At 40.1% G+C, this 14,715-nt stretch overlaps 1 protein-coding gene across 2 annotated transcripts in view; it reads left to right on the top strand.

Moving 5' to 3' along the window:
* The window catches only part of LOC129556553 (phospholipid-transporting ATPase IB-like), an 85,046-nt gene that overhangs the window by 25,857 nt on the left and 44,474 nt on the right, over positions 1-14,715 (top strand). For both annotated transcript variants that reach the window (XM_088842852.1, XM_088842851.1), the window contains exons 16-22: positions 1,994-2,099; positions 2,677-2,759; positions 3,100-3,149; positions 5,777-5,846; positions 7,928-8,012; positions 11,126-11,265; positions 12,775-12,913. In XM_088842852.1, coding sequence (XP_088698978.1) covers positions 1,994-2,099; positions 2,677-2,759; positions 3,100-3,149; positions 5,777-5,846; positions 7,928-8,012; positions 11,126-11,265; positions 12,775-12,913 — 673 coding nt within the window. The remainder of the gene's footprint in view (positions 1-1,993; positions 2,100-2,676; positions 2,760-3,099; positions 3,150-5,776; positions 5,847-7,927; positions 8,013-11,125; positions 11,266-12,774; positions 12,914-14,715) is intronic.

The raw sequence follows: 14,715 nt of genomic DNA, 5'->3' as shown, positions 1-14,715 counted from the left end.
CATTTATTTTCCTAAAAGGAAAAGAGAGAGAGAGTCTTGAAAAGTTTTTGGTATTAATATAGTAAGCAAGGGATTTACCATGAAAAGTATGAGCTATGCCTTGACTTGAGTGTGAATGAATTCAAACATTATATAGGAATATTCTACTATGTAGCAATCTGTGAAATCCTATCTCTATCTGCTTTTAAGCTCTTTGGTTCTATAGCATGCAATCAATATCTTCACTTATCTATTTTAAGATATTGATCTAGCTGATGGGAAATCTTGATCTTCTTAAAAATGAAAGTAATCTTTGGGACTTCCCCAGTAGACTAGTGGTTAAGACTCTGCCTTCCAACACAGGGAGCAAGGGTTCAATCCCTGGTCAGGAAATTAAGATCCCAAATGCCCTGGGGAGCAGCCAAAAATTAAAATAAATAAAAGTGATCTTTAAAATAGAAAACCTGTACATGTTCTTCCTTTGCTTAAGACCGTTCCGAGGACTGGCGCCACATTTAAGATAGAATCCTGACTTTCTACTGTGGTCCTTTCTCTGTCCCCAACCTCATCCTGTGTCACTGATCCCTACACTCAGGATGCTGGAGCCACATTTATCTTGAAGCTCCACTAACGATGAATCTGTGTCCTGATTTTGGGTCCTGGGAAAGTGCTACAACGTTTGGTGTGTGCCACCACACACGTGAACACAGACCCACAACTAACCTTTCCATTTAGGTCTTAATTTAAACATCTAAATATGCTTTTTTCCCCTTATTAGTTCAGTTCAGTTCAGTCGTTCAGTTGTGTCCAACTCTTTGCAACCCCATGGACAGCACCTCGCTAGGCTTCCCTGACTGTCACCAACTCCAGAGCTTTCTCAAACTCATGTGCATCGAGTCGGTGATGCCATCCAACCATCTCATCCTCTCTTGTCCCCTTCTCCTCCCACCTTCAATCTTTTCTAGCATCAGGGTCCTTTCCAGTGAGTTAGTTCTTTGCATCTGGTGGCCAAAGTATTAGAGTATCAGCTTCAGCATCAGTCCTTCTGGTGAATATTCAGGACTGATTTCCTTTAGGATTGACTGGTTTTATCTCTTTGCAGTCCAAGGGACTCTCAAGAGTCTTCTCCAACATCACAGTTCAAAAGCATCAATATTTTGGTGCTCAGCTTTCTTTATAGTTCAACTGTCACATCTATACACGACCACTGAAAAAAACATAGCTTTGACTATATGGATAAACTTGGCAAAGTAATATCTCTGCTTTCTAATATGCTGTCTAGGTTGGTCATAGCTTTTCTTCCCAGAAGCAAGCATCTTTTAATTTTATGGCTGCAGTCACCATCTGCAGTGATTTTGGAGCCCCTCCAAAATAAAGTTTCTGACTGTTTCCATTGTTCTCCCATCTATTTGCCATGAAGTGATGGGACTGGATGCCATGATCTTAGTTTTCTGAATGTTGAGTTTTAAGCCAGCTTTTCACTCTCTTCTTTCACGTTCATCAAAGAGTCTTTTTTTTTTTTTTCATCAAGGATTCTTTAGTTCTTCTTTGCTTTCTGCCATAAGGGTGGTGTCATCTGCATATTTGTTATTGATATTTCTCCCAGCAATCTTGATTCCAGGTTATGCTTCATCCAGCCCAGCATTTCGCATGGAATATTCTGCATCACCTCCCTAAAATAGGCCCCTCACTTCCCTATCACACCCCCTCCTTGTTTCCTCCAGTTTTGCGAATACCTGTGTCCCCAAGGAGAACAAACATCCCTAGAGAGCAGGGTCTTCCTGTTCCCTGTGGTTGCCCCAGCCTCCGCCTGTCCCCCTGACTCAGCCTCCACTCCACAAGCACATTCTTAATGTGTGGTATGATTTCTAGCCAGTGCCTTACTCTGTATGGACCTGAAGCAAAATCTCACTTGGTACATATATATATATATATATATCTGCAGATTATATAGGACTTTTGAGTTGAGGGGGCAGGTTGGAAGAGACTCATTAGCTGTGTCCCTTTCTTACAGCCCACGAAAGAGTATATAAAGGAATTTCTTACCCTGTTGTGTGTGTGCCACACTGTTTTTCCAGAGAGAGAGGGAAACAACATAAGCTACCAGGCCTCCTCTCCAGGTAGGTGCCGTGTGCCTGTGAACACCTGGAAGATGATGAGCCCACAGAGGGAGGGAAGCCATCACGGATCCCCAGTCGTGCCTGCCTTTCTCCTTCCCTGAAATTCTTACCAGTTTGGGGCATTCGTACACAGCTCTGAGCCATCCTGAAGCTCTGGGGCTCCCACTCTCCACATACCCCCAAAGTGCCCAGAAGGCTGGCAGGGGGTGGTCTTGGAGCAGGGGCTTAGAAGCAGGTTACAGTCAGTAACCAGGCATGGGGCAGGTTAAGGCCATGCAACATTTTATGGAAATGCTACTAATGCTGTGGAGAACAGAGCAGACCTCAGTGAGCAGGAGGGAAGTGTTTTAATTCCATGCTGGTAGATTAGTCCCACTGACCGAGGCCCTACTTAACCAGATTTCCTCTTCTGTCAACACTCTCTGCTACCTAGAAGCACTGATAAACGCATTTGGGTAGAAAACCCCAAGTTCTAAAGAATGACATGATATTTTACTGCTGGAGAAATCTGTATTAAATTAAATATAGTGTTAATACACTTGCTCAAGCTCCATTAATACAGGCCTTTTATTGACAGATGAAGCAGCTTTAGTGAAAGGAGCCAAGAAACTTGGCTTTGTTTTCACTACAAGGATGCCGAACTCGGTCACCATAGAAGCTGTGAGTAACACTTGACATACTTTCTAGCGGTTTACATGCACCTGCTCATCCAGAGACACACGTGTACAATTTTTCTAATCATGCTGATTTTAGATTGGAGAGTTGTTTCAGTCTTAATCTGTTGTTATAGGAAGCACTTCTATTAATATTGTCCAGGTTGCAAACCATATTCTTACCAGAGGAGGGCACCATCATCTCATCAGACTTGCAGGAAGGCTTTATTTTGAAAAAGATATGTATTTGGAGGGTGAAACTTGTTCATGATTGGGAGAGTGAGTTACTTTGTGAGACAAATACATTTTTTCCTAAGGTAAGAATATGTTGTCTTATTTTCCTGTAGATGGGAGAAGAACTCACATTTGAAATTCTTAATGTACTGGAATTTTCTAGGTAAGCTACCTTTTTGTTCTGTATGTGCATTTTCCAAGGCTCTTCTTTGACTATTCAACTGAGATTTGGCTGTAAATGAAAACCTAAAAACAGAATCCTGAAATTCTAATTAGCTTCTATACACCCTTGCATCTCAGTTCAGTTCTTGCTTCTCTAGGCCTCATTATGATAATTATTTTAACTGGAACACTCTTCTCTGAGGCTTAAGCATTTCAATTTTACCAGGATTTTCTTCTCCATGAAGGAGATCCTCCTCCTCTCTTTGGCCATCATTTCTATGAACCTCTTACTTGTCTTCCAATCTTGAAAATCTTTTTCTTAATCAGTATTATTCCTGAGGGAAAATAAAGTTCTTTTTTTGAAAGAGCTTGGAAACATGGAGGAAGTAATGACTGAGAGCCCAGCTGGTCTGTAGGACACGTTCAGAACTGTCCTCTGAGGCCCATGGTGGCCATACCACTTGGAAGACCTGCAGTTGGGGCTCCGTTTAAATGACCTTCCCAGTGTCTCTAAGCAAATATGTGGCAGAATCAGGGTTGAAATCCAGGTCTACTGGTTCCAGAGTCCTTGGTATTGTCAACCAATCTGTGCCTCCAGAGGTGAAAGAAAAGTTGCTGTTTAGTCGTTAAGTCGTGTCCAACTTGTTATGACCCCATGGACTGCAGCACACCAGGTTTCCCTGTCCTGCACTATCTCCTGCTCAAATTTGCTCAAATTCAAAGAAAAGTTAAAGAATTTTTAAAAAATGTATTTTCATCTCCATGGTGTGCAGTGCAGTCTATAAAGCTAAAAATATTTTTCTAGAACACTGTTCGAGGAGTAAGGTGGCCTTGATGACCGCCTGTTTTTGCGGCCTCTGCTCCAGTCATGTTGAGGGCGATAAAGAATATTGAACAATATGACTTGATGGAGACTGTGGGGTCCTGGGAGGTGGGGGTTTACCTCTGAGGGGCCTGGGAGCCTGTGCGAGGAGGTGAGCTTTGGGCTGTTGACTGAAATGTGGAAGGAGAGTTAAGAGTTGGGGAATGACCGGGTGAGGGGAAGGACAGTCTCGGCCAGTTTACCGTGGCCGTGTGTGGAGGACAGAGGTGAGAGGAGATCTTCAAGCCACTTTGGGCTCCTAAATCAGGAACAAAATCAGTGAGTTTAGGTTCTATGATAGCTATCACACACACACACACACACACACACACACAATCCAGAGGGCTTTGAGACAGAACTATACATTCAAAAGATTCTGGCATCTACTGAGCCAGCAATTTAACATCTCTGTGCAGGAAAATGGGGCCAGAAAGGTCTAGTTGATGAAGATGGTGTGAGGACTGAAAAACATACAGGACCAGGCCTGCTTTCCCCTCCTCTCATCAGTTTTTAATCATTATATTAAACTCACAAGCTGGAATCAAGATTGCTGGGAGAAATATCAATAATCTCAGATATGCAGATGACACTACCCTTATGGCAGAAAGTGAAGAGGAACTCAAAAGCCTCTTGATGAAAGTGAAAGAGGAGAGTGAAAAGGTTGGCTTGAAGCTCAACATTCAGAAAACAAAGATCATGGCATCTGGTCCCATCACTTCATGGGAAATAGATGGAAAAACAGTGGAAACAGTGTCAGACTTTATTTTTTTGGGCTCCAAAATCACTGCAGACGGTGTTTGCAGCCATGAAATTAAAAGACGCTTACTCCTTGGAAGGAAAGTTATGACCAACCTTGATAATATATTAAAAAGCAGAGACATTACTTTGCCAACCAAGGCTATGGTTTTTCCCGTGGTCATGTATGGATGTGAGAGTTGGACTGTGAAGAAAGCTGATCGCCGAAGAATTGATGCTTTTGAACTGTGGTGTTGGAGAAGACTCTTGAGAGTCCCTTGTACCGCAAGGAGATCCAACCAGTCCATTCTAAGGGAGATCGATCCTGGGTGTTCATTGGAAGGACTGATGCTAAAGCTGAAACTCCAATACTTTGGCCACCTCATGCGACGAGTTGACTCCCTGGAAAAGACTCTGATGCTGGGAAAGGTTGGGGGCGGGAGGAGAAGGGGACGACAGAGAATGAGGTGGCTGGATGGCATCACCGACTCTGTGGACATGAGTTTGAGTGAACTCCAGGAGTTGGTGATGGACAGGGAGGCCTGGCGTGCTGTGATTCATGGGGTCGCGGAGAGTCGGACACGACTGAGCGACTGAACTGAACTGAACTGAATTGAAACGCATTACATGTATATAAAATTTATGTATTTTAAGTAATATATGTGTTGTATAATACATGTGTATATATAATACATAAAGATGTTACATCATATATACATCATATGCTATATTGTATTATAATAGTACATATTAATCTAATATATCCTAATATAATCTATTGTATATACTTGTGTCAGTAAATTCCCAAAGAATAGTAGTAGAAGAAGGTGGAGATTTATAATCAGAATCTCAGTTAAAGGAAGTCTGTAAAGAAGGAAGAAGAGGAGGCTGGCAATAAACGTGCCAGCCTTTTCAGCTATAGGCAGCTGAGGATTAACAGTTAGAATTTTTTGACTTTGAGTTTTTGCTTGAGTGGTAGCTCCACATACTGAGGAAAACAGAAACTAACAATACTTTCGATATTATTTTAGTAATAGAAAGAGGATGTCTGTAATTGTCCGAACTCCTGAAGGACAGCTCCGGCTCTACTGCAAAGGGGCCGTAAGTATTGGGATTCATTATTCATGTAATGAATTTTAAAAATGTCGTTACTTTGTATGTGCTGTTATCACTGGTGTTTGACAGCATTAGATTGGAAAGTCCATCTCAAGGCAGCCAAACCCACTGAAATGCCACCAGAATTTTATTAAACTTTGATGTCAGTGAAAACATGCTGTCACTCAGTTATTTTTTTGAGAACCAATGATTTGCAGTTTTGGCTACTACAAGTAATGCTCTTGTGACCATTTGTTTTCAACTGTCTCTATGGACATAGAGTTTTATCTCTCGCTGGTAAATATCAAGGAGTAAAATTATTGGATCACGTGGGAGCTATATATCAACTTCTTAAGAAACCACCAAGTTGAAGTTACATTCTTACCAGCAGTTGTTACCAACATTTGGCCTGGTTAGTCTTTTTAGTTTTGCCAGTCTGATAGGTGTGTATCTCACTGTGAGTTTGATTTACATTTCCATGATGACTGAGGATAGTAAACATCTTTCCATGTGTTTTTCATCTGTGATGAGGGTTCCCAAGACTACTGCTATGCTTTCGGTGAGTCTCTAAAAGGATTCATGGGGCTTAGCACATAGTCATGGACCTGAGGTGGAAATATTATTCATAACTTCAAATTCAATTTCTTTAATAATATAGAGCTCTTCAGAACATTTTTTCTAATTAGCTAGTTAGCTTTGATTTGTGGTTTTCATAGAACTTTTCTATTTCATCCAAGTTGTGGAGTTTTTCCTAGTTGTGGAAAAATTGTTCATCATAGTCTCTATTATTTTAAATTTTATTTATTTACTTTTGGCTGTGCTGAGTCTTCATTGTTGTGGATTACTCTCTAGTTGTGGCGTGTGGGTTTCTCATTGCCATGGTTTCTCTTGTTGTGGCACACGGGCTTAGTTGCTTCACGGGAGGTGGAATCCTCCAGGACCAGGGATGGAACCCATGTCCCCTGCATTGGCACGCAGATTCTTAATGACTGGTTAAGAAAGTCTTAAGACCAGGGAAGTCTTTTCATTTTTTTTCAATCTTCATTTTGTGTGTGTATGTGTGTGTGTGTGTCTTTGAAGTGTGTTTCTTCTAAGGAGCATGCCATTGGTTCTAGTGTTTTAAATCTGTTCTGGAAATCTCTGCCTTTTAACTGATGTTTAGACCATTTATATAGTATGGTTATCTAAATGACTAAGTTTAAATATATCATCTTGCCATTTATTTTCTATTTGTCCCAGTTGCTCTTTTTTCCCCATATTTCTTTTTTATTTTATACTTTATTTCTGAGTACTTGAATATTTTTTTCCAACTTCCTTGTTTTAAAATTTAAAGTTTTTATTTTAGTAGTCACTTTGTGGCTTATAATAGGTATCTTTATTACATTTCTCCTTCAAGTGATATTATATTACTTCACATATGGTGCAAGAACCTTACAATTCTGTGTTTCCATTTCTCTCTCCTAATCCTTCTGGTATGCTGGTCATACATTTTAATTTTACAAATGTTACAAGCTTCACACTACAGCTATTAATTTTGTCCAATTTCTTAGAATAAAAAGAATTAGATAATGAGAGAAATAATGTATATATATATATACCCATGCCAACACCATGTTCAGTGCTCTTCAGACTCATATTTCCATCTGGTATAATAATCTTTTGTCTGAAGAAGTTCCTTTACCATACCTTATAACAGAGATCTATTGGTGATACATTTTTTTCAGCCTAAGTCAGAAAGAAAATATGTATTTCATTTTTATTTTTTCTAACCTTTTGAAGTAAATTTTTGCTGAGTACAGACTTCTAGGCTGACCATTTTGGTTTTCTTTCAGTGCTGTAGAGACTTCGCTTTACTGGCTTCTCACGTGCATTGTCCCCATGAGATATTTGCTCTATTCCTTGTCTTTGTTCCTCTGTATATAACATCTTTTTTTTTACTGGAATTGTGCCTTCACTGGGGCTTCTTGAGCTCCTTCACTTCTATGAGCTATAACAGAAAAAAATGATAAAAGTTTTTGTAATTCAGATGATCAGGCTTAGATAAGATGTTAATCACGGTGTGTGTGTGTGTGGCTTTTTTTCTATAGGATTCAGTGATTTATGAGAGACTTTCAGAAAATTCTCTCTTTGTGGAGGAGACATTAGTCCATCTGGAAAATTTTGCTAAAGAAGGTAAGTGAAAATTATTTAGATTTGAATTCCCTTTTGTAATGCTGTCCTTAACTGTTGAAATTATAGCCTCAGTGCATGCTCGGGGAAGCTTGTTGGTATGTGAGAACTTGTATGCCTTCTGTTTGGTTAAAAATAAATGGTTCCCCAAACAAGCCCTGTCCAGGCAGTATTATTATTTTCCCTTTCTTCCCCTCCAACAGTATTTTGTGCTTAGTTGCAAACACTAAAATGTATGTTTTTACTGTGGGCTCTTCCTTTATTCCTAAAGCAGTGTCTTCAGTCTATAATCTATTTCTAGACAGAGGATGAGATGGTTGGATGGCATCACTGACTTGATGGACATGAGTTTGAGCAGTCTCCAGGAGTTGGTGATGGACAGGGAAGCCTGGTGTGCTGTAGTCCATGGGGTCACAAAGAGTCGGACACGACTGAGTGACTGAACTGAACTGGAAATAAAGAGAGGTTTTTTTGGTTTTTGTTTGGTTTGTGTTGTGTGTTTTGAAGTTAATCATTTTGTGTATAACTCAGAATACTGACATAGTTGATATTTTGCTGCATTCTTTTATCCTTCTGATTTTGACCTATCATCCATCTCTTTATGAAATACATTCCTTGAGAGAGTTTTGAATAAGAACAACATCCACTGAAAGGTTTATAGATGCTTTGAAAAGCAAGGAGTAATACTGATTAAGAGTACCTTCAACACTATAGTCCACTTTCTCCTTTTAGTTTACAAACTGATGCTTCCTACAGACACATGTGTGTCTTGTGTGAGAGTATGGATATTTTGCAAGTTTACATTTTGGATCTTTTAGTGGTCTCTGAAAATATACCTGTGCTGTAGGTTGGTTCCAATAGGTAGAAACATATGGGAACTATATTGATAACAAGTTCTATAGGTCTTCTGCAGAGAGTTATGTGTGTGTGTGTGCTCAGTGGCTCAGTCATGTCCAACTCTTGGGACCCCATGGACCGTAGCCCTCCAGGCCTCTCTCTCCATGGGATTTCCCAGGGATGAATACTGGAGTGGGTTGCATTTCCTCCTCCAGGGGATCTTCTTGACTCAGGGATCAAATCCTTGTCTACTGCTTGGCAGGCAGCTTCTTCACCGCTGAGCCACCTGAGAAGTGTGTTCTGTAGAGAAACAGGAAATTCTCAAGTATTTGAATGTTTTGTCACAATTAACCTAAAATATTACAATCCAATTAAAAATTTTTTTCAGGCATGTTATTGCAGTTCAGTTCAGTCACTCAGCCGTGTCCAACTTTTTGCGACCCCATGGACTGCAGTCTGCCAGGATTCCCTGTCCATCACCAACTCCTGGAGCTTGCTCAAACTCATGTCCATCAAGTTGGTGATAATCCAACCATGTAATCCTCTGTTGTCCCCTTTTCCTCCTGCCTTCAATCTTTCCCAGCGTCAGGTTCTTTTCCAATGAGTCAGTGCTTCGCATCAGTACCCAAAGTATTAGAGTTTCAGTCTCAACATCAGTCCTTCCAATGAATATTCAGGACTGATTTCCTTTAGGATTGACTGGTTTGATCTCCTTAAAGTCCAAGGGACTCTCAAGAATCTTCTCCAGTACCACAGTTCAAAAGCATCAGTTCTTCGGTGTTCAGTTTTCTTTATGGTCCAACTCTCACATTCATACATGACTCCTGGAAAAACCATAGCTTTGACTAGACAGACCTTTGTCGGCAAAGTAATGTCTCTGCTTTTTAATATACTGTCTAGGATGAACTCCGGAAGCTGGTGATGAACAGGGAAGCCTGGCTTGCTGTGATTCATGGGGTCACAAAGAGTCGGACATGACTGAGCGACTGAACTGAACTGAACTGAGGATGGTCATAGCTTTTCTTCCAAGGAGCAAGCATCTTTTAATTTCATGGCTGCAGTCTCCATCTGCAGTGATTTTGGAGCCCAAGAAAATAAAGTCTCTCACTGTTTCCATTGTTCCCCCATCTATTTGCCATGAAGTGATGGGACTGGATGCCATGATCTTAGTTTTCTGAATGTTGAGTTTTAAGCCAACTTTTTTGCTCTTCTCTTTCACTTTCATCTAGAAGCTCTTTAGTTCCTCTTTGCTTTCTGTCATAAGGGTGGTGTCATCTGCATATCTGAGGTTATTGATATTTCTCCCAGCAATCTTGATTCCAGTTTGTGCTTCATCCTGTCTGGCATTTCATATGATGTATCCTGCATATAAGTTAAATAAGCAGGGTGACTATATATATACATCCTTGATATACTCCTTTCTCAATTTGGAACAAGTCCATTGTTCCATGTCTGGTTCTAACTGTTGCTTCTTGGCCTGCATACAGATTTCCCAGGAGGCAGGTAAGGTGGTTTGGTATTCCCATCTCTTGAAGAATTTTCCACAGTTTGTTGTGATCCACACAGTCAAAAGCTTTAGCGTAGCTGATGAAACAGAGATTGATGTTTTTCTGGAATTCTCTTGCTTTTTCTGTGATCCAGAGGATGTTGGCAATTTGATCTCTGGTTCCTCTGCCTTTTCTAAGTCCAACTTGAACATCTTGGGATTCAAGTTAATTTTCTCTTATCTCAGCATTTGTTGGGCTTACTTTGATATTGGAAACTGAAGCCTCTTATTCTTTCCTTCATTCGACAAATAGTTATTGAGCATCTATATAGTGCCTTGCAGTGTTCTCAGCTTCCAGGGCGGAAGTGAACAAAACATAGACAGCTAATGTCCTGTGAGAATATGCCAGTGATAGATGATGTCATGGGGTGAGGAGTGCTATAGAGAGAAAATAAACAGGGTAAAGGGACAGAGTGACGAGGTGCTCTCTGTGTAGGGTGAGTTAGGTAGAGACTGCGGAAGCGGGAGAGAATGGCAGGCCCTCAGGACAAAGTGTTCTGGGTATAGGATGTGCAAGTCCAAATGTCGGGGAATACGAGGACCAGCAAGGGTACTACAGTGAGCAAGGAGGAGGGGAGGAGGGAAGATGAGTAAGGAGACCAGGTGGGTCAGGAAGGGCCACACGAACGCCTTTATTGTCCCATGGGCTCCAAAACACTTTTGGATTTTGTTTTCAAATTCTCTGCTTCTATCCAATCACTGGAAGCCTCACCAGGTGATCTCTCTCTTGCAGGTCTGAGAACTCTCTGTGTTGCCTACATAGACTTAACTGAGATAGAGTATAAGCAGTGGCTGGTCATGTATAAGAAAGCCAGCACAGTGGTACAAGACAGAATACAAAGTCTGGAAGACTGTTACGATAGTATTGAAAAGGTAATGTACCCCGCATGTGTTATCCATGCAAACACATCTGAAGAAAATGAACTTACCAATGTAGTCATATCTTGGTGTCATGTTGAAAGCTCAGGTAAATTTTTTTCTGAAGTATATATCTGTCTTGTTGTACTGAGAATTCATAAAATGTCTTTTAAACTATTTAAAATGTTTCTCCCTGTTTTGAATCGTATCCTAGTCACTTCAGTCTTGTTATCCTCTGTATAGTTTTCCTCACTTGAAAAGAAATACATGTTTATTATAGAAAAATATGCTAGGATAATGTATAATAGTCATCTGAAATGTTGGGCTAATGACTGAGTTCCAGTCTCTTCCCTTTGTTCTTTTGTGTGTGTTATATATGTAGTATTCTATTGTATGTATTTGTGTGTGTGTGTGCGCGCTCAATTGCTAGTCGTGTCTGACTTTTTATGACCCCATGGACTGTAGCCCACCAGACTCCTCTGTCCTTGGAATTCCCCATGCAAGAATACTGGAGTGAGTTGCTATACCCTCCTCCAGGGGATCTTCCCAACCCAGGGACTGAACCCATGTCTCCTGCATTGGCAGGTGGATTCTTTACTACTGAGCCACCTGAGAAGCCCCTAACCTAACCTAACCCTCATTTAATTGGTATATTTAGACCACTATAAACATTTAGGCTATGTTTATAGTGATGATTAGTTTAATGTATACTGTATTTGTAACTGTTTTTATCTGTTCCCACTTTTTTTCTTTTTTTTCCCACTTTTTTCTGCTTTCTTTGGTTCTAATTGAGCATTATATATGATCTGCTTTCTTGCTCTCTTTTTTAGTATATCAATCATACTTCCTTTAAAAATGTTTTTAGTGATTGTCAAAGAGTTTGAAAAGTCCACTTTCAAACAACACTGTAACCACTTCTCTCCAGTGGTAGACCAATACTTCACAATAGGAAGAAAAACTATAAAATAAACCATCTGGTGATTAGAGATTTATGGAGAAAATTATGAAATTTTTCTTATAGACAAAAGTAAGGACCTATACATGTGGAAGGGTTTATACATTATATGGTGGTGGTGGTTTAGTTGCTAAGTCATGTCCAACTCTTGTGACTCCATAGACCGTAGCCCGCCAGGCTCCTCTGTCCATGGGATTTTCCAGGCAAGAATACTGGAGTGGATTGCCATTTCTTCCTCCAGTGGAAATTCCCAACCCAGGGATAGAGCCTGTGTCTCCTACATTGGCAAGTGGGTTCTTTACCACTGAGCCATGAGGGAAGCCCTATAGTGAAATAGGGACAAACAAATAGACCAGTGGAAGATACTAGAAGAAAATGTGTGAGTGTATGCACATATGGGACTTCACATAATCAATTATTAGGCGTCATGTCTTTTATCAAAATTTGCTCTATTTATTCCATCTTAAAATATTTTTATCTTTATACTTGATCTTAGCCAAAAGGCCAAGAAATGACATATTTTTATCTTTAATTAGCAATAATGACTATCTTTTCCCAAAAATATCTAGAAGTTCCTACTACTTGGAGCCACGGCTATTGAGGATCGCCTTCAAGCACGTGTTCCGGAAACGATAACAAGTCTATTGAAAGCGAACATAAAAATATGGGTCTTGACAGGAGATAAACAAGAAACTGCAATTAATATAGGTACCAGACACATGTGACGAATTGACTCACTGGAAAAGACTCTGATGCTGGGAAAGGTTGGGGGCGGGAGGAGAAGGGGACGACAGAGAATGAGATGGCTGGATGGCATCACCGACTCTGTGGACATGAGTTTGAGTGAACTCCGGGAGTTGGTAATGGACAGGGAGGCCTGGCGTGCTGTGATTCATGGGGTCGTGGAGAGTCGGACTTGACTGAGCGACTGAACTGAACTGAACTGAACCAGACACGAAGAATGTTTTTTAAAAGCCTGGTTGTACATGTATCCTAAATATGCCCTACAGTTAAGAATGTATGGTTGATCTGCCTTCAAGTAATATTTTTTTTATTTCTTCAGGAAAGTACAGTGCAGTGAAATCTTACTATCACATGGCACAGAATTCAAACAAACTAAGCAAAGCAAGCTCTTATCTTTCCTCACCATCTTGAAACAATATAATTCAGAATGTCCATGAGTCATATGTAATTTCTTGTTCTTTTCCTTTGATACTTGAAGTTATGACATTTTTTTCTCTAATGAAGTATGTATTGGGTTGGCCAAAAAGTTCATGTGAGTTTTTCCATAAAATCTTACAGAAAAATCTGAATGAATCCGAATATCTGTGTTTGAATTGTATGTTTATTCATAAACATTTAATCATTATCAGAATATTGAGTTAGTGTTTTTTTTCCTAAGCTCTGATGTCACTTGTTTGACTTTATAGTGTTTTTATTATTATTATTATTTCACTGTTTGATGGTATGTTAGGGTTCAGATGTGTGGAAAAGGAGTTGAGTAACTTCCCTGGTGGTCCAGTGGCCAAGACTCTGCACTCCCAATGCAGGGGGCTCGGGTTCAATCCGTGGTCAGGGAATTAGATCCCACCTGCCACAACTAAAGAGTTTGTATGTCACAACTAAGACCCATTGCATCCAAATAAATAAGTATTTAGAAAAGGAAAAGGAGTTTAAAAGTCAACTTTTAGTCATGAATATGCAAATTTTGATCATAAGAAGGGATTGAAATTCTTATTTTTTTTAGATCATCATGGTATCCAGCTCTGGTTAGATTAACATGTATTATGAAATGACCCTGTATTCATCAGACACCCTTTAAATTATGTTTCTGCTAATTTGTCTACTCTATATTCATCCATTTAACAAACATTGAATGCTTGCTATGTGCCAGAAAATTCTAGGATCTGGGAATGAAAAATTGAGTAATAAAGTCTCTGTCCTCAAGGAACTTACATCTACAAGACAAGACAAAAAATTAACAAGCAAATCACCAACTGTTGTAAATATTATTGCAGTAAGTGTTAACAGTGAAAACAAAGCAGGGAATAGTCATGGATAGAGGGGTAATGAGACAGAAAACGCGTTAGGGAGGTGACATTTGAGGCAGAGACCCAGGGAAGAAGGAGCAATCACTGGCAAAGTTCCTGGCAAACGTATGGTGAGCACATGGCTCTGGTGTCTTATCTGAGCAGCAATGGAAAGGCCAACATGGGTGGAGTATGGGGAGCAAAGCAGAGGTGAAAGCTTGTCAGGCCACAGGAAGAAATGTGTAGGGTTTTGAGCAGGAGAGTGACATGATTTAATTTGTGTTTTTAAAATATCTTCTTCTTGTTGTGTGGAAACTGGACTAAATGGAAGGCAGGAGGTCATTTAGGACACCTTTGTAGAAACCTATACAAGAGATGGCAGTCATTTGTACTGGGATGTAATGGGGAATATTGGGGAAGGACTCCACTGGATCCTTGAATCACATGATTTGGACTTCATGGGTTCACCTGTACTCAGAT

This window comes from Moschus berezovskii, chromosome 13 (genome assembly GCF_049115385.1).
Source record: "Moschus berezovskii isolate FMDL1 chromosome 13, NW_MosBer_1.0, whole genome shotgun sequence".
NCBI lineage: Eukaryota > Metazoa > Chordata > Mammalia > Artiodactyla > Moschidae > Moschus > Moschus berezovskii.
The sequence above is the reverse complement of the archived record's forward strand: the minus strand, read 5'-3'. Positions and strand labels throughout refer to the sequence as shown.